Consider the following 23927-nt stretch of genomic DNA (forward strand, 5'->3'; position numbering starts at 1 on the left):
CTCCGCCCGGATTCATTACCGCCTCACAGAATTCCTGCACGACAAAAAAGTAGACCATTGTTAAAACTTCTCTTGTCACCTAAACAAGAAGCCAATCACAAGAAAAAAGTCATAAGCTTTAGAATTTTGATACCTGGCTTGTTTAATCAAGTAAAAATTAAAAAGGTGATCTCGTTTACATTTATGACTGACTGGCTAGCGGAATAATACAGTACGCCTCGGAACGTGGCCCAGCGTTAACAACTGCTGTTTTTTTTTTTAAAGTTGTATCCTACTATATACTCAAGGACACCGTTGAACGATAGCTCCAGAACAAGAGTTTTTTCTCCCCAAAGCTTTGTTCTCTTTCGCCATCACTAAACAGTGAAGAATTGAGTAAGCTCGCCTTTTCCCTACTTTGAACAACGAGCCTTGTTTTATCTTAGAAAATAATTAAAACTACACGGACAAGAAGGAAAAAGACTATGGGACGGGGAATTCTTTTTTTTGTCGTTTGCTGATATTAATGTGAACCAACTAGGCCAACTTGCTAATTTACCAAGTAATGTATCCGACATTCTGCAACTTTCTATTTCAGAGTTCTCGCGTAGAGTTCAGCCTCCTCTTGCTTTTAGCAACCACGCGGTAAAATGTTCGCAACACCGTTCTCAGATGCTTATGTGGGCACTATAACCTTGTTTTCTTCATCATTTTGCTTTTACGCGGCCTGATATTCACTTGAACCACAGGTACCGTGTAAAGTTAACCTGTTGTTAAGGTTAGCAACAAATGCTTCCGTCCTGGAAATCTGAGACGACTTTCAGAGATATAAAAATTACGAAAGTGCATAATGGGAACGATTCAGGAAAATATAAATGTTCAAAGGCTACTGTGCCGTACAGAAATTTCTGGAAAATGCTGCTAAAATAGGATTGGTTTAAATTTAGGGGGGTTTAACGTCCTAAGGCGACTCAGGCTATGAGGGACGCCGTAGTGAAGGGCTCCGGAAATTTCGACCACCGGGGGTTCTTTAACGTACACTGATATCGCACAGTACACCGGCCTCCAGAATTTTGCCTTCATCGAAATTCAACTGCCGCGGCCGGAATCGAACCCGCGTCTTCCGTGTCAGCAGCCGAGCGCCATAACCACTGAGCCACCGCGGCGGCTTGCTAAATAGCAACCGCAAAAAAGTTATTACCAACGAGATTTGGCTTGCGGTAATTTTGTGTATTCTTAACAAGTTCTAGTTCATCGTGGTACATTAGTGATGAAATGTAATCGCAAGTCTCGTGAAAACAAGAGAGAGAGGGTTTATTGATAGGAAAGGCAGAGAGGTTGGCCTGAAAAATAAATATCTGGCCTGCTACTCTGCCCTGGGGGACGGGAAGAGGAGATAAAAGAAGGTCACGATGGGGGACGATGATGATGGGAGGAGACAGATGAAAAACTACTTAAAAAAAAAAACAAGGCACACTTTCTGACATCACAAACGCGTGAAAACAATGCAGCCTATTTAGACAATGGGCTAGGCTCGCCAAGGGTCAGAAGCTAGCCTAAGCTGACCTGAAAAAAAAGTTGTACTTAGCATACGTACGATCAGTGCTTAAATATTCCTGCGCTTGCTGGGACCCATATACAAAGTAACATGATAGTAGCCTTGAAAAACTTCAAAATAAGGCTGTTCGGTTTGTAACTTGTAATTATATGACAAGTGCTGAAGTGTGACTAATACTAAATGATCCTCGATTGCCCTAATTTAGAGGATCGTCGATTGGATCTTCGCCTCAAGTTTTTTAGCGTATTTTTCATTGCCAACTGGCATAGATCGCGATGAGCACATTAAACCACCCACATATGTGTCAAAGAGAAAGAACCCCGTCTTCAAGTTCAAGGATTATTCATTAAGAAGTGATCATTTTAGTCATTCATTTTTTGTTAGAACAACTCTTCAGTGGAAATCTTTGTCACCTAAAATTATCTCAGTCCCGTCAAACGAAACCTTTTACGAAGCGTTGAGTGCTCAATTTAGCAATCTATCAATGTCGGTATGCATGTTTTTGTTGGTGTGTCATGTTAATTGTACACTCAAATATTTTAGCATTTTCTTTTCTGCTGTAATGCCATGTAGGCGATGAAAGTACTAAATAAGTAAATTAATTAATTACACGATCACCTGCATCAAGGTGATCAGTCATTCAGAAACCACTGCCACTGCACTAGCGCCAGCGCAAAGACAGGAAGCGGAAGAAGACGACGAACAAGAACGAAATCACGCGCGTTGCCAAAGCCTGTCCTGTTCAGCTGCGTGGTGCAACTGTTCTCAACGGGCGAGACTGCAGGCAGCCGATAAACATGGAGGATTCAGAGTACGAGTCGACAGGTAAGCGCTGATAATTTGCCCGCTTTGCCAGGGCGCTTCGCCTCACCTTATGGCAGCAGATGCTGCTCGAACGGCAAAGAGACGATTGATTGGCTCATTGGGTTTAACGTCCCAAAGCGACTCGGGAAAAGAGCGACGCCGTATTGGAGGGCCCCGGATAATTTCAACCACATGGGGTGGGGTTCTTTGGCGTACACTTACATCGCGAAGTACACTGGTCTCTAGCATTTCGCTTCCATCGAAATGGGACAGTGGTCGTGATGATCGCAACCCATCACCATAACCACTGAGCCACTACGGCGACTGGCAAGGAGATGGAACATCATTTATTCGTAGCGGCCCTGTGGGTTCTCAGTAGTTACGATTCCTTGAAGACAAGGATTTAGCTGACGGCTATTTTAGGTGCTTGTGTGCGTGGCGGCACAGATCTGGTATTGGCCAAATCTGTACCTCAAACTCTCCTTTTTTATTTGAATGTTCTGCATTTGAGCACAAGCTTGCTTTTTTGATCTATGCCACGGCCGCGGCTTTTCGATACAAGCGACCATCCGGCGTGTCTATCAATAGAACCCAAATGCAGAACGCCTTTCTGGTGCCTCACTGCCGGTTCCTCGGCGTTTTACCTTAAAACATCTGCCAGTTATTTCTCTATGGCATCCTATAGGCTCAGTCCAGAGCCCCCTCTGAAGCGGCGCCAGCTTTGCGCACCGGTGCGAAGGACCCAGTCAAGATGCCTAAATTCTCAACTTCATTCCTCGTTTCGAGGCCGCTTTGGCCCGGACTGTGAATTCAGCATTGTTTGTGTTTCTTCACTGAGTAGTAGGCGCAAAAATTTTCTCTCGGGATAATCGCTAAAGCCTTCTTCGAACAACTCAGAAGTGCCTGCTAAGCTGGTCCGATTATACTTGCAAAGCACCGGTAGCGTGTGTTGAGTCCCTAGGCTCCTTCGCCGCCCTGAGCCAGGAGTGGGTGAAACAAGCGAGTCAGCGAAGTCTCACGACAACCGGATATTGTGGATTAGAAGTCCTTTGGTCTCGGCTTTTGTGGTCGTTGCGTAATAAGGATTATGCAGCCTTGCAGTGGCATGGTGGAGCAGCCCACATGCAAATGGAGGAAACCGAGCACGAGTAGCGTACATAGCACGATGTAACGGCAAACTGCAGTTGCATGGCTGTAGTTTTCGGATACAGTAGTTTTCCTATAAAAAGAAAACGTACTTTGAATTGCACGACGTAATACTTGGTAGACTGACAAACCTTTCTCAGAAAAGCTCCAAGCCTCGACGATGTCTTTGTTTCAGCGCATTGCTGAGGAATAATTATAGCTATAATCAGTATCTTGCGGATACCATAAAGCACCACATTTTTTTTTCATCTTCTAAGCTTTTGAAATAGCTGTGCGATCGGAATAAGACATACTGTTGTACTGTTGTGCAGAAGGTGTACTTGCTGTAATTGAAATTGCACATGAAAGGCGCCAGGTATTTGAGCCGACGCTTGCGCATTGGGAGCAAAAGTAATTCCTGTACTTTTGCTGTCCGGATTATTCAGTTAATGACTAAAACTCCTGAGAAATTACTAGAAAACTTTAAGGAAAAAAATGCACGCCATCAAGCAGATTCTTCACTAGGTGTTCGTTTGCAGAGAAGTGGGCTTAACCTGTGCTTGTTAGCAAGCACACGGTTGAACGAAGTAGTTGAGTAAGACTAAGCTTGCTTTTTTTATCAGACTATGCTTGTCACTCACGTTTCCTTTTATTTTATTTTGACGGCAGAGAGTGGACTTGGCGAAAGGTAAGTAGCGCCTTCTGTCCGTTTCATGCATCAGCATGGCTTTTGAATATCACATGACGTTTAGAACTCCAACAGCGACGCACTTTCAACACTGGACTCTCAGTGCAGGAAATACCTAAGTGTATTGGAGCACACGAAAAGTAGCGCCTTGCTTGGGCCGTCGCCTTCAATGAAAGTGTCTTTAGCGTTTGTCTCTTATTATTGAGTACCGCAGTGGTGGCCTAGTGGTTGAGCACCCGCCTCGTATGCGGGAGCTGCGGGGTTCGATCCCCAGCGCCACCGGGCACTCACCGGTGATACAATGGGTACAAGTTTTCCCCCTGGCCTGGTTATTGTCTTCTTTAGGACGGATTGGTTGGCAAATGGGTCCTTGACTCCACCTTGAGTAGACGAAACGCATCTTGTGCCTTGGCGCTATCTGGCCACAGATGCCGTTGCGCCATAAAAATTAATCCTCATAATCATCACAATCTTTTATCAATGAAGAAATCGATCGCTGTGAAAAATTATTTTTGGTCATGTGAGCGCCAACGTAATTGCGGAGCGCGTTCCCGAACCTCAGCAGTGCCCAGCGGTACAAAGTAACATGTGCGCGATATTGTAATCAAGTTCCTTGCTCTAGCTACTTTGTAACATTACTGTCACTGCAGTGTCCGTTTTTTCGGCGCTGTGGGGGTGGCTTTAGAGAAAACACTTGGAGGTGGGAGGGGCGATACAACCATCGAACGCATGCGCAGAAATACTTGAATAATTGGTGGAAGTGGTTTTATTAAAAAATGATAGTAAAAAGGAAGGAAAAAATTTTTGCTAGCGCCGGCATCTGCCATCGATAATGAAGCACCTGAGCTGGGGCAGCGGAAATAAAGGATAGCAGGCAGAATGGAGAAATGAAATGAAAGAGGTGAGGGGACAGGAAGAGAGGATTGAATAATTTGGCAATCCCACTTTACAGCTTGATTCTACGTCTAACCGGTGCTGTTCTCCCTTCCTTTCCGGCAACAGCAAGAAGCGGACATTTCCCCTTCCTACCCCCAAGGGGGTGTTCATGTTCGTGGGGGTGGTCATGATGATTGGTGTTCTGGGCATGGCTGGCTACATCTTCTACAAGGGTGAGTCCGAACACTTCCGACGACGGTTGCTACTTTCTGAACATTTGTTTATGTGCAGCTTAGGATACAAACTGAAAAACTGCGCTCCCCCTGATTGCTGAACACGCTAGAACTTGGTACCAGCGCTAACCGATAAGAACTAAAGGCCGGTTAGTCACCACAAACGCCGTGGTCCGGCATCCATGGTTGTCTGGCTAGTTTTTACCCTCGTCTTCCAGTGCTGGCACCATGACCCAACCAGTTGAAACCAATAAACCAGTCAGCGGTTGACTGCGGGATTAATGAAGATGTCATACAGACCAAAATAGAACCGAAATAGAAATAGAATGGGTGCGTAGAGGTGTTCCGTAGCTTTGCTCTCCACCGCACTAGAACGAGCTGAGTGTGTGCGAGTTGCAAATTGCTTAACGTCGAGGAGCTTGCGGTTGTATCTTCATCTCTCCAAAATACTCAAACTAGAGGACCTGGCCCAGCAACACTTGTGATCGCTACGTTGTGCGGCGGCGCGTTACATTAATAAAAGGTGTTTACCCCAACTTGGTTTTTATTCACGCAGTTAGAAAGTCTATCCGAAGCGACTGCTGATATATACGATATTTTATTTTTCCCGCTAGAGAGAGGCTACAATCTACTTGCGCATAATATTCTGCCAGCAGAACCAACCTGAGATTAGCTTGCGATGACATCATATGACTTGAGGCATTTCACTCACTCTGTGGTGCAAGAGTGTTTAGTTGCTAGTGAACCGCATATACTGGGCGTACGAAGCCAAACAGATAGCGTTTGAGATGGACTGCGTTTTCCTGCTCCTACAACATAAAACAGTACTGTCAGAAACACTGCGATCTGACGCCCACGTCCTATTGCATTTGTCGTAAATTTTGCCCTCAGCAGGCCGATTCCCTTCGGCGCAGTCGAGATATGCAGGTCGAAAACTTCAAGCACGTTTACGGCACAACAATGATGATCCGCTTTTGTTTTTCAGGGCCCGATTCAAAGTCCCATCGCCTCGTCGCAAGTTCTGAAACCACCGAGGTCTCTGGGGAGAGAAGTGAGTCCCTTTCATTGGCCTTGTGTACCTTGCCTCGTTTTGAGGTGCCCGGATGGCACAAAAAACGGAAGCGTATTTTGAAGCAGCATGTTTTGTGTTTCGGCAGCTGATGCTGCGAACATGCGTGCTGAAACATGCGCTGTATGCGGAGGACGAAATGTAAAATCCTTCCAAAGCAGATGTCCAATGAAGCCCTAAAACTTCTGAGAGGAATACCAGTAAAACTTACATGCATTCCTTTATACCATTGACAATAGCAACGTCATTTTCGCTGCTTGTAGCTAAGAGGAAAAAAGTTTCTGCAAAGATGCCGGGCAATGCGGACACTCCGGCTAAAATCTGTCCCCACTGCGGTGCTCCCGCTGTTCGTTGACTTTTGTAAGCATGCTGTTAATCCAATAGGACATGTTTAGCAGGCGGCGGCTTCTTCGACGATCTGGACACGGCCGGTGCACTGCCCCGCCGATAGGTCTCTAGGCCGGGTGTTTCCCTTTCATGCTTGCGATATTCCCTACGTATGCTGTGTTCATCTGGCGACGATGTCCGATTTGAGCAATTAGGCTCGAGGTTTCTGGTTCAACCTCACGTACGGCTAGATCATTGTTTTCTTGCCGACGCTTCTCCTTCGCTCACGAGCACGCTGAGTTTCGGCTGCCGACTGCGGCTCATCCGACGGTCCCCGTCTGCCATGCATGGCGAAGGAGCTGCACACCCAACGCGTCCTCCACTTTGAGCCGCAAAAGATGACGAGGCCGCCATGGGCTCTAGAGGTGTGCTCTGACTTGTCACGTGATCTTTTTGAAACACCATCGCCAGCCCCGACATTCAAGCTGTAAACGACTCCTTAACAGCACAGCCCTGTGCGGCCCCCTTTTCTGAGCCGCAAAGAAGACGAAGCTGCCACGGCCACCTTAGGACCGCTCGTGCTGCGTTGTACTTGAGCTGTGAGGGATGCGGTTGAGATCCCTATTAGAGGTTTTCACTGTAAAACATAGCGCACAGGAAGTAGATGCTGGACCACACACTGACGCGCATTTTGTGATCTTAGGAACGAAAGGCGGCTCAATTAGGGCAGGAAATTGTTTATAGCACGGAAAGGGGCAAAACCTACATGTGGGAATATCAGCCGGTCCCGCTGCGTATTCGTGTTGTGCCGTAGGCTTGGTGCATGAAAAAGTCGACGCGTACGTGCTTCGAATAAGCGGGGTCAGGTTAGTTAAAGCGTGTTCAAGTATATCGTCAGTGAATTCAACAAGTCAGAGTATGCATTACAGAAAGTGGTCCCGAACCTAAAGGCTGTAGTGGGGCATCTTGTGAAAAAGTAGATGTATTTGTAAGAGACGGTGAGCACTTAACGGAGAAGGGTAGGATGTTCCAGTGGTTAATTGGTGCAAATCCAGCTGTCTGTTTACCATAGTACGTACTTTCGGTAGTAGAAAATTGTTTAGAGCAAATCACGTGATATTAGGATTATTTATGACAGTTGTACCGGCAATATAAAGCAAATTACTAATAAAGACGAACTGAAACGCAGTGATTCCCAAGTTCAATTTGATTAGCAAGTTAATCGGAAGAATATGCAGTTCAATGAAAAGTGGAGTGACAAGAACAGTAGAATGACAGTTTGTGATGAATCGAACAGCTTGATTTTGTATGTGTTCTAGAGGAGATAGAAGAGTCTGATACGTAGCACCCAAGGAACTAATAAAGTAATTGAGATGACAATGAATGAAGACATAATAAAGCGTGATTAACGTTGGGGTTCTGAAGTAGCTACCGGCTTTTAGAATAATCTGTAGGCCATATGAAGTATTTTGCTTAATTTGTTTAAAATGAGCAGTAAACTTCAAAAATCTGTTAAGCTCTACACCGAAGAATGTACAATGATCATTGAAACGAATTTCTTGAGAGTTGATGAAACTGGAGTTATGCTGTCTCGATCCTTGTTTCGCGAACATAAAACGGGTACTTAGTCTTGGGAGGATTAATTATCAGTATATTACTTTGGCACCATATGTTTAAATAAGCTAAGCCTTGGATCAGTTGGTCCGTTAATGATTTGATGCTATTATGAGAGGTAAACACCGTCGTGTTATCTGCGTACAAAAGACACTGTGATAACGGTGAAAGCCATGATGGTAAACTATTAATGTAAATTAAAAACAAAAGAGGACCGAGTATGGAGCCTTGGGGAACACCTATATTACCGATCTTTGATTCAGACTGACCTGATGGTATGTCTACTACTTGCTCCCGGTTCATTAAATAGCTTCTCAGTAATTTTAAGTTGGGAACGGTTACGCCGTATGAAAAAATTTTGCTGAAAAGAATGTCATGATCAACGCTATCGAATGCTATAGTGAAGGCAATAGTATTGAAAACGGCACCAGCTCTCACGTGTATAAGGATTGGGTAATAATGTGCAGAGCTGGGCCAATTCGCGTGCAGCGTGTACAGACATTGGACTGAACGATGAGACAGTCTCATAGAACAACTGCTGAAAACGACAGTCAGCTTTTGCACTGTGGTCACCCCGCTTTTGAACTATTTCACCATACAAGAGAAATTAGAGGCCGCATATGAGGCTGAGGTATTAAAAGCGCTTAAAATTATAAAAGACGCCACTGCGCTTTGTCACTTTACTTTGTCCTTGACTAACAAGCAAACGTGTTTTATAAGTCGAACTAGTTAATGCGGTTTGTTGTTTGCGGTTTTTTCTGCGTGCTCTATCGTTGGCGTTGCCAGCCACTGCACCCTTACATTTGTTTTTTTTTTTAGTCTGCGTATGCGTTCACGGGGTGCTAGAATGTTCATTCAGCAAAAATCAGCTGTTTCCCAGAAGTCACCCTCTTTTTCTCTTACTTCTGTATTTTTGATGCTGGTTTGATTGTCAAACGCAAACAGGTGTTTGAGGAGAAAGAATATTCTTTTCTTTCATGTAAAACAGTATGTTTGCTCAGGCAGTAAAGACAGAATTTGGCAGAATGGTGTTTCAGATCAGAAGCTGCATGGAGAGGACTGTGGTCAGTGCGGGTGACGCGAAGCGTGTCCTAAGGGAAGCGCAGAATGAGAATAAAAGGCTAAAGTCGTGCACCAGGCAAAGACAGCTGGGAACTGCCATATCAGGAAATCACCAGACTGCTGTTGGCTGCCGCCATCCAGCGTCTTTTTGTGGTGGCGTTCACTTAGCTCTGTTAGTGGTAAAATTTACAGAAACACTTCGCCGTTTGCGACGGCTTAGGAAGTCCTAATGTCTCATAGCGGACTGAACTTTCCTAGGAAAATATGTGGAGGTCATTAATTGCTCCCATTGAGTTCCTAAGCCATTTTGTAGACTGCGATGCTTCGTTAGTGCTGTGTTTTAAACTCTCTCTCTCTCACACACACACACACACACACACACACACACACACACACACACACACACACACACACACACACACACACACACACACACACACACACACACACACACACACACACACACACACACACACACACACACACACACACACACACACACACACACACACACACACACACACACACACACACACACACACACACACACACACACGCACGCACACGCACACGCACACGCGCGCACACACACACACACACACACACACACACACACACACACACACACACACACACACACACACACACACACACACACAGAGAGAGAGAGAGAGAGAGAGAGAGAGAGAGACAGAACAGAGCCACTCAAGTTAGCATGTGCGCGTATTCGGTCCATGGGGCAGTGGCCGAATTTCAAGAAACGTGAAGCAAAATATCTTTACGTACTAAGATTGAGGTCCTCGTCAAAGATCCGATCGAAATTACTCAGAAGCTCCTCACTAAGGCCTAACTTGTGAAGCCATGACCTAAACCATGCATGCCCTTACGTGTGGGAAGGAGGCTTACCGGGCGCTGAGCAACCACCAATAGCCATGCCGTGCAAACACTGCTCTGAATGCGGCTCCTGATAAGTGGACGCAGGCTGCAGCTTTTAAAGCGACGAGTGGTTTTGGCGAGACGCGGCCAAGCTAAGAACTGCCCGCCTTGCGCAAGCTCAGTTCCGGCGAGAGTTTGGTACCAAAGGTAATGAACGCCCATTGCGCAAACTCTGCACTCCTGCCTCCGCAGCAGCAGTGAGCACTGTTCGTGATAGCCTCCCGCGCGGCAGGCGTTGGGCGCGAGGCGACAGGGAGATAATTCTTGGCAAAGTGAATGGTGTGGTCAACTACTTTAACTAATGTTGGGAGGCAAGTACTCTCCCTGTCTCGTGGAAGCATGGAAAAATTATGTTTATTCCAAAACCCCACAAGCCTATCACCCTAGACAACATCCGCCCTATTTCTCTTACATCCTGTCTAGGCAAGGTCTTCGAGCACATAATTCTTGCTCAGCTAACAACGTACATGGAATACAACCACTTTTTCCCCCACAGTATGCTCGGTTTTCGTGCGCACCTATCTGCGCAGGACACCCTACTTCAAATTACGCATGACGTGCATGATGATACTATCCCCCACCACACTAATGCTATCCTGGCAGTTGACCTCACCAAGGCATTTGACAGAATTCGACACGATGCCATCTTACGGGAACTGCAGGCTCTACAGGTAGGCACTAATACCTACAATTACGATCGCGCGTTTCTCTCGGGCCGCACTGCCTCCCTGTACATAGATCAGATTACGACATCCCCTTATACACTCGGAGAGCTCGGAACCCCTCAAGGGGCGGTCCTTTCTCCTCTTTTCTTTAACGTTGCTCTCATCCCCCTAGCTCACAAACTGGCTCTAATTCCACACCTAAAGCATACCCTGTACGCTGATGATATTAACACATGGACCACTCATGGCTCTGACGGGGAAATTGAGGAAACTCTTCAGTTAGCAGCAGACACCATCTCCTCTCACGCGTCATCCATCGGGCTCGAATGTTCCCCATCCAAGTCCGCGCTCTTCCTAATTAGGCCAAAATCTAGCGCTAACTCGCCCATCCAAATCAATTTAAAAGGATCCCCTATCCCCATCACACCCGCCCTCCGCATCCTTGGCCTCCACTTGCAGGATTCTGGACGAAATGAAAATACCCTTAAAAGGCTCAAGGCCTCCACGCAATCCGTGTTGCACCTTCTACGCCGAGTGTCCTCCCTTAACAAGGGTTTAGACGAAGCGGACAACATGAAAGTAGTGCACGTATTTACGCTTAGCCGCATTCTATACGCAACCGCATACCTCAAACTGAACCGCACGGAAACCGAACGCGTGAACGCAATGATCCGCCTTGCGACTAAGGCAGCCCTAAACCTACCTCGTAGCACTAGCACAGCCAAACTTCTTGCACTAGGCATGCATAACACCATTCAGGAACTAGTTGACGCGCACCTTCAGACACAGTACCTTAGACTTGCCACGATCGCCACTGGCCGCCATATACTCTCCTCCCTTCGCATCAACATACCCGCTAACCAATCAACCCTTATAGCCATCCCTCGACACATCCATACACCTCTCGTTGTGAAACCCCTTCCTCGAGACGTCCATCCCAAATTTCACATCCCTCACCGCGTAGCTCGCGCTAATGCCCTCCATAAGTATTATGGGCAAGCCCACGATGCCGTTTGGGTAGACGCCGCATGTACAGCGCATGAAGCTGTAGCAGTTGCCTACAATCCAACCCTACCTCAACCGCTAACTCACCGTCTTCTCTCGGGCTCTACGCCTGAGGAGGCAGAGGAGACCGCCATCGCCCTAGCCCTTGCACATTAGGACGCCCAATACATCTTCAGCGACTCCAAAACGGCTCCATCCAACTTTGCCAGGGGCAGGATTCACGCCCCTGCCTGGCAATTGTTGAACACTCCTACCCAAAATTTACCGCACAGGGTAGAGCTTCAGTGGGTGCTGGCTCACTCTGGGAACCCTGGAAACTAGGCTGCCGATAAATTGGCCCGAGGTCTGATTTGCCGGGCTCAGGACAGTCTCAATCCAGGATTCTCGAGGGAGCGGGCACACACCTTTCCGGAGCTCACGCAAATACCCCGTTTGGACCGTCGGACTTACCCTCCTCCCCACCGCTCTCTTACGCACTCCCAACATATCCTCTTCAGACGCCTCCGGACCCGCTCTCTGTCATCCCCTCAGCTTTTATCCCACTATTGCGGCACATCCCCTGCATGCTCCCTATGCGGTGACCCCTACGACACACTCTCCCATATCCTTTTCGGCTGCCCTGCTGACCCTCCCCCGCGGGGACAGCACGCCATCTCGAGCTGGGAGGACTGGGAGGTCCTGCTCATGTCTGCAGACCCGACATCGCAGCTTGCTGCGGTGACTCGGGCTGCCGACGTCATGTCCCGGCATGACCTACTTGATGCAGTGCGGGACCACGCAGTGGCCCAGGGACCCAGCTGGGTCTAAAACTCACTTGCTCAATAAAGTTTTTCTGTCTGTCTGTCTGTCCGAACGCCGACTGCGCGACCAACAATCTGAACATGCAAGTGCGCGTGCAGGCATTGATCGCAAGCGAGTTCGCAGTAGCCTCTTAGTCACTTCGCCTCCCTTAGAATTCAGGACAGCTGAGCCATGGCAGAAGTTAAATCATTTTAAAGCGAAAGCTTTACTATGCCAGCCCGTGAGCCATTTCGGCTCGGCGCGCACTTGAGCCGTATGCCGTGTGCCGTATGCCGTATGCGATGTGCCATGGCCGACGAACGACTTGAGCCGCCGTTGCCTAGCAACGCCGCAGCCGCGCTCCAACAGATGGCGCCGCCGTCGACCCCGCTGCCGTCGCCGCTCGCTCCACCAGATGGGCTCTGCTTGGGTAGAGGAAGATTATATATATATACGCTTCGCTGCAGTGTATTGTAGTTGTTATGGAGAACGCGAAAGAGACAAAACAACGACAGAACGAAGCGAGGAGTAGACAACGCGCTCAATAGACGCCAGAAGAACGCGCCGCACGACTCGAGAAGCGTCGTAACGAAGATGCGGCTAGAGGAAGTCGTGCCACGTCCTGAAGTGACTCTTCAACTGCGGAAGAGACTGGTTTGAGTTCTCGAGAACGTTGGAATGAGACGCTGCGTAGACGACGTGCCGAGGAAACGAAGCTTTCGCAATTCAACTAGGGTTAACCAGAGCTAAATCAGAGCCAATTTTTTGTCCCAAAGAAAGCGAAATCTGGTGTCGAAGAAGCCACGTGACTTGGTGCTTCCGAAGCCGTGCGTCATCATGAATTCTTTGAAAACTGTGATTACATCGACGGTGCTCTTGGTACAAGTTCGTCGCAGGAATCAACCGAAGTAAGTCACCGGGATATCAGAAAATGAAGCGGAACCGTTTCACATAGGTTGTCACGCGCAAACCTGCTATTGATGCTCGCTTGGAAAATATGTGAAAGCAACGGGGCCAGCCTGCATTGAATGCAGCCTCTGAATGCTACAAAAATGTTTCTCCTTTCCGCAAAACAAAGGTAGGAGACATAAAAAAAGATAACACTTATAAAATTACCCCTCGAAAGCACCGCAGCGTGAGATGAATAGATGAATGAGATGAGTGATCGTCGTTATTCTCAGTTATACACTTATGAGGGGTCCTCTGTGAATTACCTCGTGGGGGAGTAAAGTAGATTTCTTGAGGCTTAGTGCTGAGGGCAAAGAAACTTGTCCGGTTTAACTCGCTTGGGTAGTGTGCGGAGCCAGTAGAGTTTGGAACGTGAAGTTTTCATTTTGAAGTATCTATGTTAAAATCTTTTCCTTCTGGCTCATTACGCTATGACAGATTCGCGAGTCTTGTATTCCGGTGAGTAGATATATCGAAGATATTGTGAGCTGCTTGTATCTATGATAGGAGCAAACTGTTGCAACTGTTGAAACAATATGCGCGTGATTTGATCGTTGTGAAAATACAGAGGCGGCGTTCTTTTTCCAGGACAAAATGAAGCAGAAGTTGAAGATCCCGGTAAGAAAATACTGCATAAGGAGCAGCTGGGTCCAATAAAGTAACCAGTTAATTTAAGTAGCGATGGAATGACTTTTCGAATTAAAATCCTGCGAAATACATGAAGTAGACTGTCACGACTGTGTTAACTTAATAAATACAGGCTGCATTTCAACACCGGCACTCTTTCTGTTCCAAAAAAGCTCAACACATTGAATGCGTCAGCTGTACAATCGGCGCTCTGCTGCTTTTTTTCACCAAAGAAACTTAAAGTTGCACTGCAATACGCGAGTGAACGCGTGACAATAAATTGTCAGGCTTCCAATATTGCCGAAATATCTCCCACTAATTGCTTTCCGGCCAACAGGTATCAGTAGAAAGTACAGTACTGCAAGGTTCGCATTTGCGTCCATAATGGGCCGTTTTCGCAGGCCTAAAAATCGCCCGCTTGCACATTCGATTGCTCAATTTTTGCGTCTACGTAATGCAACGCAAGAAACAAAATCTGCGTTCACTACATGTCCTGTTTTCTTGTACAGTTCCAGTACCAGCCACGACCAGGAAGCCAAAGCCAAAGCCGCCAACTAATAAACGTAAGTCACGTTTTACTCAGCTGCTGGCTCCTTGCGCCACAGCTGCCATGTGCGGATCGCAGAAGCTATTGTCTGCCACCGCGAAGCTATATTTAGGTCGCGGTCCGAAGCGCAGCAATGCAAGCGCACACAATGAAAAATCTTTGTGCAGAATCAACGCTCATATACTGACAATGGGCTGTTACTGTTTCGCATAAATATGTCTGCTCCTACGAGAAATCTCGAGAAGCAGAAATGCAATTTATGAGTAAACATGCAGTCGAATTTCTAGAGAACACATGTCGGAAGGTACAACAAAAAAGTAGAGTGCCGCCCTAATTGGTCCATCTGTTAACAGCACACATCGGTACTTGTTTGACCTTCATTGAGACGCTTCCAGTACCCTGACAGCGGTTAGGCACTGTCATTTGATCCCGTCTAGACTGCTCAGGGGCCTATTGGTTACTCACTTTCTGTATTGGTTTCATGCAGCCGCTAAGTTTCTCACTGTTTAATCCACTCCAGGAAATTTTGTTGCGGGAAGCACTGCAGAACAGGAGGAGGGCTCACTCGCCCTACACGAAGGTGCAGTCACTTTGTGTTTTGGCTTCAAGGTATTCGGGCCTGTTTTACTCTTTGAGTATAGCACAATTCAGTAAAAAGAACGCTTTATACACCATGTCGGAAAAGAAATGAGTCGAAAACAAATAATTTTCACTCTGTGTGGTTCAGTTCAGAGCTTGATGTAGCAGGTCAGCTTTTTTCATGTGTGTGACCTGATTTCTGTGAATGTGCGGGCTACAGGTTCTAAAAAGAAGAGGTCTGCTCCAGCTTCAGCTGCCAAGAAAAAAAGCAAGACAACGAATAAGGGTGCGAAGGGTACGTGCATTTTTTTACTTCTTTTTATTACCTACGCTGCGTCGACATGAGGCAGCCGAACGCTCCTTAGGAGAGCATCTCGCCCTGGATAGGACTGCCACGATGCAGAGCAAGGCCAAACAACAGGACGCAGTGAACTGTACTACATTCGGCCTGTTTCTGCTAATGCCCGTGAAGGAAAAAAAATAGTGCTGTATTATCAGATATAAAGGAAGCAATGACTGAGGACCTGCTTTGTGCGAGCCATTTATGCGGCTGTATCGTAGCCTTGATTCATGTGAGCATCTGGAGTGAAAAATATTGATTAGTAAGAAAGAAAAAGTTCTCAAAATGCAGATTGCATAGTATGGGTAAGGATATAAGGGCACTAATCCCAGGAGCCAGTATTAGTAGACTAGGCGATGAGAAATTATGTGAAACATTAAAAGCGTAAATCCTTACTCTAAGTTCTTGCAAAATATGCAACAAAACCACCGGCCAATAATTCACGCTGTTGACAGAATAGCGTTAACAACACAACATCCGGCGGAAGAACTGCACTACTGGTAACTTGCCACTAACTGGATTGAGAACATGGTTTGAAAATAAAGATCTCTTGCTGAGTGTTACAATAACCGTCATGATAGCGACGTATACGAGCAGTGCAGGCTCCTAAAACAGACCGCTCAGTGGACTAAAGTGCCGCGATGGCTGCTGTGTTCTCGGTGCGCTCAACCCTTTGGTGCGTTGCGGGGAGCGTCCCTTTCACAGAGGTATACCTGGCGGGCCTTCATTCTCTGAATGATGCAGCGCACTCCTTTTGCATCAAAACTCACATCCCCGAGGGAGACACTCGTGTGTATAGGCGCTTCATATCTCGGAACGTCACGCATGGACTTCAACACGGGCGGCTTTGGCCCATCCATGCCCGCCTTACAGCATGCGTGGTCGCCTCTTATATATTCTTTCCTTCCTTCATCCCTTTCCTCACGGTGTGATTGAGGTGCGCCTGGATGTAGTACGCCCCAAGTGACACCGTCCCTGCGTCTTTTTTCTTGTCGGTACTTGTTACTGCTCATCTGACCAAGCACATGGCAAGCTCGTCAGACGCCACTGCGGTTTCATGTGCTGCAGTGACACTAACTAAACAATTTTTAGAGCATCCCTAAGCTTTCGCACGCGCCACCAGCCCTGGGAGCTTCAAGGCTACAGCCGCCTGGTGCTTTGAACACAACGCGCTCCAACTTCCCAGATATTGTTCAGCGACACTAAACGCCGGCTTTTCAGTGCATTATGTAAAGCTCCAGAGGATGCGAGCCGCATAAGTTGGTGCTGAAGCGAGTTGCATACATTTTCATTTAATTTCGGCTTGCAATTCTTTGTGTGGTGTCTTATGTTTCGCCCACAATACAAGGACTTCAACATAGTTGAGGGTTCGACGGAAACCCGTCTGGCGAGGGAAATTCAGAATATCCTTTTAAACGAACACTCGCCAAAGTCATAAAGGAAAAAAAACCGTAAGACAATTGACGTTTCGGCACCACTACGGGTGCCTTGTTCAGAATGGGATGAAAAACGAGACGGGCTGCTGCTTATGTAGGGCATTGTGTATCGTGCGGATGTATATCTCGGGTAGATTGTCCCGTGTCCTGTTAATCGCTTGGCTTGTCATTTGTATGTGAAGGGATTCCTTGAACAGGCGAGTAGATGATGATTTTTCTTTTTCAAGTATGCGCGCGGAATCCCAGTCAATCAAGTGGCCCGTGTTTTGCTGGTGTTCAGCGAGAGCGTTAGAAGTCACTTTTTTGTTTTTGACGTCGCGCTGGTGTTCTTTGAATCGTCTCCTGAAGTCCCCTGTTTCGCCTATATAGGCTGCACCGCATTCTTTGCAAGGAATTTTGTAAACTACCCGCGGGTAGCTGGTCTCTTCAAGCGGGTCCTTTACTCGTACCAAATGGTTTCTGAGCTTGCTGGATGGGACATGGGTAACTTGGATATAGTAGCCAGCCAATTTCCGGCATAACGTCTCGCTGACACCAGGTGCATATGGGATGGCTGCACGTGTTTTCTTTTTGGCTTCTCTTGCTTCGGCTTGAGGGGCCGCAGCGTGTCGTTCTTGTGATTGCAGTACTTGACGCGGGTATCCGTTCTTTGAAAGCTCCTTTCTTGTGCGGCGGACTTCACGAGTTCTTTTGCATGGGCTTGAACAAAGCTTGAAGGCACGATTGTACAGGAAGCCCACCCACACAGGGAAATACCTGAGCTCTGATTCTGCGCAGCCAATAGGGCAGAAACGCTCAGTTGCCGCGGCGCTTTACAATCGGCGCTTTACAATACAAAATTCCTTGCAAAGAGTGCGGTGCAGCCTATATAGGCAAAGCAGAGGACTTCAGAAGATGGTCCAAAGAACACCACCGTGACGTCCAAAACAAAAAAGTGACTTTTAACGCTCTCGCCGAACATCAGCAAAACGCGGGCCACTTGATTGACTGGGATTCCGCGCGCATACTTGAAAAAAAAAATCATTATCTACTCGCCTGCTCAAGGAATCCCTTCACATACAAATGACAAGCCAAGCGATTAACAGGACACAGAGCAATCTACCCGAGATATACATCCGCACGATACGCAACGTTTTCCCTACATAAGCAGCAGCCCGTCTCGTTTTTCATCCCATTGTGAACAAGGCACCCGTAGTGGTGCCGAAACGTCTATTCTCTTACGGTTTTTTTCTTTTATGACTTTGGCGAGTGTTCGTTTAAAAGGATATGCCATGGACTTCAACTCAGCAGCGCCGTGAATGAAGGCAGGGGGATAAGAGTCACTAGAAAAGATTTCCGAATACTGGGAAGGTGGTTCTTGTGCTGGGAACTTGGGCGTCGGAGGCCATGAAGCTTCCATGACGAGGAGCGCGCAAAAAAGGACCGCCGTAATTTGAACATTTTCTTTCGATTCTAGCGCACTGGGTTGCACAAAGCGTTCTGAACTGCTTTCTAGGTTTTATTTGAAACTAGACAAAAATCAGGTCCTAAATCATTAACAGTTAGGAAACAGCCGCCATCCTGTCTTGTGTGTCGAATGCAGAAAGTTTTTCATTGTGGAGAGGTTATTGCTAGATGGTTTTTGTGGGGTATATTTATTCGCTTTTGCCATGCCATGACTCGCTCTGTTACGCGACGATGAGCGATGCCACGAAACGGCACAGTGTCTCTCCTACAAATAATCGCTGTAATCAGATGGTTTGTGCAACAGGTGACGCCCGATTGTGGTTCTAAGCAGGGCACCCTAGCTCTAAGTACAGGGCTCTTTCAGCGGTGACGAATTAACCGGCTACGATTCCTTGCGCAAACTACTTGCCGCTTACGTTTTTACTGATGTGGGACGCTGGGCAAGTTAATAATGGTTCATGGGTGAATCGTGGCCAAATGGACGGCGTCCCTGTGCGGGCTTGTATATGCCATATATTAAAACAAACATGATAGTGTACTCTCGCCCTGCCTTTCAGTTCACTTCTGTCTTGTGCCTTAGATTCTGCCTTTCCGGAGGATTGCAAGGATTTGTTAGCTATCGAACCATCGAACCATCGCAAGTCGCTCTTAGATAAACGCTGCAAATTAGAGCTAATGGCATTCTGTTTCTGAGCATGATGTCACAGGCCGGGTACCCTGGCTTGGTTGCAATATTGTCAGTACAGTAGCTTGGGGTTGCTAGTTATTCATCTCCAAATAACAACGCAAAAAACACAGACGGGACACATAGAGCAAGAACACACAACAGCGCTCGTTGTGTGTTCTTGCTCTGTGTGTCCCGACTGTGTTTTTTTTTTGCGCTGTTACTTGAAGATGCAGTATTCTGGTGGTAGCAAAAAGGCAAAAGTTACGGTACACCTGAGAAAACGTCGACATGATGGAATTAGCCGGGACTTCACACGATGAGTGTAACCGTGTAACTCAAATATGCATGAACGAAAAGCGGAACTCTTGTAATCACATAGTCTCTACCAGAGGAAGCAATACAATTTATTTTCTTTCTGCCCCCAGCTGCCCGCAAGCGTCACGCCACTACGGCACGCGCCGTGGAAGATGCTCCGCAGAACGCTCCGGAGGAGCTCGACGGAGACGAAGCCGAGGAAGAGGCCGAGCAAGGTTTGAACTGTGCATGGATCTTTTTCCCTCATATGTGTCTGTGATAGGACAAAAGGTCACAAGCTCAAGCTTTGTTTTAGCACAGTTTTGTCATTCATCATTCAATTGTAGATATTTATAGCCGACAAGAGTATGTGAGCATTTATATTACAATGTAGAATATAATGCATGCTAGAATACATTGCTTTGGTTATGTAGGGTTTAACATTCCAAAGCGACTCAGGCTATGAGGGACGCCGTAGTGGAGGGCTTGGGATAATTTCGACCGCCTAGGGCTCTTCAACGTGCACTGACGTCGGACAGTACACGGGGACTGTAGCCTTTCGCCTCAACCGAAATGCGACCGCCGTGGCCGGAATCAAACCAGCGTCTTTCGGGTTAGCAACCGAGCGCCATAGCCACTGAGCTACCGCGGCTGCAGAATACATTGCTTAATTATGTTGCTATAATGTAAAGTTACGTGGGCGGGTGAGATTAAGAAGTTCGCGAGAATAGGGTGGCGGCAGATGGCGCAGGACAGTGTTAATTGGAGAGATATGGGACAGGCCTTTGGGTGACAGTGGGCGTAGCCAGGATGATGATGATGCTGATGAATGTATTAAGTTATGAATCACAACGTATGGCAACGAAATAAATAAACACATTTCTCAAATGCGCGAAGTTAAAGAAAATGTGTGTCCAGCTCCTGGAATCGCATAGCGGCTCTGCTAGACTAGGATTGCCATTCTAGTATCTGAAGTAACCAGAAGATGGCTTGTTTTCTTTCTGAGCTACGGCTGAGACTTGCGTGCGTGATGTCACCTGATGAACACCATGAAAAAAAAAACAATAGCGCAAAAGGAAAGAATGGTAACCAGCAATGCCATTGGGATAATTTTTATGTCAGCATTAGGCTAAACTGTGAAACAACCTGATGCGGAAACTCTGTTTGCTAATGTCTTTTTTAGGTAAGCCACAGTGGTAAACTTAAATTTCCTGCCATGCTCCGATCGCCGCTGCCTGGCAACGAAGACACGTCCGGAGACAGTTTCATGTTTCATCTCAAATCACTTCGGAGTGACTCTTCAAGTGCGGAAGAGACCGGTTTGAGTTATCCAGAGCGTCGGAATGAGACGCTGCGTAGACGATGTGCCAAGAAAACGAAGTTTTCGCAATTCAACTAGGGTTACCCAGAGCTAAAACACAGCCAATTTTTTATTTTGCTTACTATAGGGCACTCTACGAAAGCGTTTAGCTGCGTGGCTGCAGTCAGCTGAATGCTACCGTCAATTACCACCCTGTTGGAAATCCGCTCACACAAGAGGAGTCCTCCAAACACTTTACACTTATATTTCCAGCCATACCTTCGTGCATTGTTGTGCACCGCTGTAGGTACGACAGAGGTGCAAATAGGAGAGCGCACCAGCATGTACAACACACTTATATATGTCTTGCTTAAATGTGAACAAAACGAAGACGTAGGCTTGAACACACGCAAATGGTAGGGACGCAAAATGTTCTGTCAGTGTTATTAAAATTCGAGAGCGAAAAGAATGACTCCTTTCTGGCTACAGTGGCAGATACCGACTTGCATTTGCCTGCTTATACTTGCATTCGAAAATAGGCGTTTATTAGAAGAGTGCGCAGGGCGCAGTGTAGGAAAAAAAAAAGAGTTTCCCGCCGCGGTGGCTCAGTGGTTAGGGCGCTCGACTACTGATCCGGAGTTCCCGGGTTCGAACCTGACCGCGGCGGCTGCGTTTTTATGGAGGAAAAACGCTAAGGCGCCCGTGTGCTGTGCGATATCGGTGCACGTTAAAGAACCCCAGGTGGTCGAAATTATTCCGGAGCCCTCCACTACGGCACCTCTCTCCGTTTCTTCTTTAACTTCTTCCTTTATCCCTTTCCTTACGGCGTGGTTCAGGTGTACAACGATATATGAGACAGATACTGCGCCATTTCTTTTCCCCAAAAAACCAATTATTATTAACAACTTCAAAATTTTCAGACGATAGCTAATACAATGTTCACACGGCAGATAATGCTGCTGTTTTTAAAAGAGTAACTGTTGCATTCGTGACAGTTAAGTGAACGAAAAATATGGCCTTCAATCAGTTAGCAGTTAGCAGTCAGTTAGCAGTAGGGGCTGCTATGCTGATCATACAAGGCGTTATAAATGATGAAGATCATTAATGTGAGTCCTTACAGTGGCAGGCTCCGTACACTACATGTGTAAATTTCGTAAGGCGTCTTGTGCACCTGTGAGAAAACTCGTGATTTTAGCTGATTGAGCAAAAAGGCGTGGCCCTTGCACCTGTTTGGATTTAGTGATGACGGTGCGTTCACAGTATGGTCATCTCAGCTCATTTCTCGTGAATATGCGCTTCCAGGAATGAGAGCTCTTATCATTTCTGTGTTCGCCATACAGGATCTGACGATGGCAGTGCTTCCCAGGAAGGAACTGAGGAGGATGATAGTAAGTAAACATTAACTTGCGAAACAAAAAAAAAACTTATGCAAAAATCATGTGCGATGGGACATTGCGAGCCAATAGAAATGTATACCAGAAAGTAAAAACGGAACAATAAAAATGTAAGTATTCCGCGGCATGAGAAGTTGCGCTCTACAACGAATTATGTAAGGAAATTCGCGAAAGCCAACTGAACTGATTCTTGTGAAATGTATATAAATTTTCTCAAGGGTGCCGCCATGGTGGAGAAGTAGCGCCATCTAGTTATGCATGACCGCCATGCTGGCTGGTGCGGCCGGACGCAGCCAGGTTTGCCTGAACAGGAGCAGTCGCTATGCGCTTTGAAATAATGTTATTTTGAACGCTTATTTACTAGGTGGTGGCTTATTTTAACACGAACATTGATCTGACATGGTTATCGCAGTTGTACTAGCCCTCATCTCGCACTGCGATCTTTAGCTCGGAATGCCTGTGCGCAGGCAAAATGCGCATCGTAAAGTCAGCGTGTCCTCAGATAAAAAGGAGCCCACTGGCGGTTCATATATGCCAATGGTTTCCTAAATATCGCCTTTAAAAATAGGAAAATGCCTCAGAAGATAGCCTTGAACAGCGTTAAGGCTGACTAGGAGGTGAAGGAGGCAGAGGAGAAACTTAATTCGAGGTTAGATTCAGGGCATCGTGAAAAATGACGCACTTTACGCTAAAGCCCGTCGGCCATGCGCCAAATCGGAATGAAGCCAAGCATTCCAACGGGGAACGGGGAGAGTAACAGAAGAGGAGGTAATGGCACCAATTCCTGAGTATTGAATGCGTTCTGCGCCTGTCCTGATCTCTCGAATGTAACAGGCCATCCGAAGTTGCGGATCGTCAGTGGGTTAAATAAGGCGATGGTGTGAATTTTGGTGATGACATTACCGCATGGTAAAAACCCCGGATTGCCAGGGGATTACCATAGTGAACCACTTAAAGTCGCGCTCCGCCCTTCAGCCGAAAAGTCGGCACCTAACCCATGGTCGCTCACTTCGAATCAGTAGTGTCATGCGATGCGGCGCCATTTGGTCGTTCATCCAATCAGGCACTTCGATTTCTCCGTAGCATTCTCCAGCTCCTTGGATAGACGAAGCGCTGTGTCAGCGAAAGAGCTATAGCAAACACACGCTTGGCATTAATAATAATAACTGTGTGTATGTATGTGCGCATAATCGGGTTAAAGAGCGAAACACGGCTGCGTGGAATTTTGACTCATTCGATGCTAAATGAAAACATGATCGATGCATTAATGATATTTGTTGACCCTATAACCGTCGACGATGCGATGTCTTCACGGTATCTTCAAAATAATTTACCAAGCGCTTGTACTCTTAATCTTCCTTTAGCCGCCCTTTGTTAGCGCTTTAGTCTGGCAATAAAAATTTTCGACAGATTGCTTTCTTGGTATTTGCTCCCCGTACGGACTTGTCCGACTTGCGCTGTTATTAGCGTTATTGGACGTGTTCTATTTTTTTTTAGAACAAAGGCCGCAGTCACTGGTTGTGTATAAGCGCGTAAATATGACAATGTAGCTTATGCTAACCAGCAAGACAGCAAGTCCTCCTTAAAGTCTGCTCCTTATCTTTAGCCTAAACTGGTGGCTTTCATTG

The 23927-nt window shown here is 46.8% G+C and overlaps 3 protein-coding genes across 4 annotated transcripts in view; 1 reads left to right on the forward strand and 2 right to left on the reverse strand.

The window, feature by feature from the left end:
- LOC144136295 (CUGBP Elav-like family member 4) overlaps positions 1–23927 on the reverse strand; it is a 522488-nt gene that overhangs the window by 349863 nt on the left and 148698 nt on the right. The window lies entirely within an intron of this gene.
- LOC144136298 (CUGBP Elav-like family member 1) overlaps positions 1–23927 on the reverse strand; it is a 624321-nt gene that overhangs the window by 48387 nt on the left and 552007 nt on the right. The gene's annotated exons all lie outside the window — the stretch shown is intronic.
- The window catches only part of LOC144136297 (uncharacterized), a 28718-nt gene continuing 7012 nt past the window's right edge, over positions 2222–23927 (forward strand). Inside the window, exons 1-9 of the mRNA XM_077668536.1 lie at positions 2222–2362; positions 4136–4154; positions 5157–5263; positions 6249–6314; positions 14258–14287; positions 14806–14859; positions 15643–15717; positions 19737–19841; positions 22246–22293. Of these exons, the coding sequence (XP_077524662.1) occupies positions 2335–2362; positions 4136–4154; positions 5157–5263; positions 6249–6314; positions 14258–14287; positions 14806–14859; positions 15643–15717; positions 19737–19841; positions 22246–22293 (532 nt within the window). The 5' untranslated portion in view covers positions 2222–2334. The remainder of the gene's footprint in view (positions 2363–4135; positions 4155–5156; positions 5264–6248; positions 6315–14257; positions 14288–14805; positions 14860–15642; positions 15718–19736; positions 19842–22245; positions 22294–23927) is intronic.

This window comes from Amblyomma americanum, chromosome 6 (genome assembly GCF_052857255.1).
Source record: "Amblyomma americanum isolate KBUSLIRL-KWMA chromosome 6, ASM5285725v1, whole genome shotgun sequence".
Taxonomy (NCBI): Eukaryota; Metazoa; Arthropoda; class Arachnida; order Ixodida; family Ixodidae; genus Amblyomma; species Amblyomma americanum.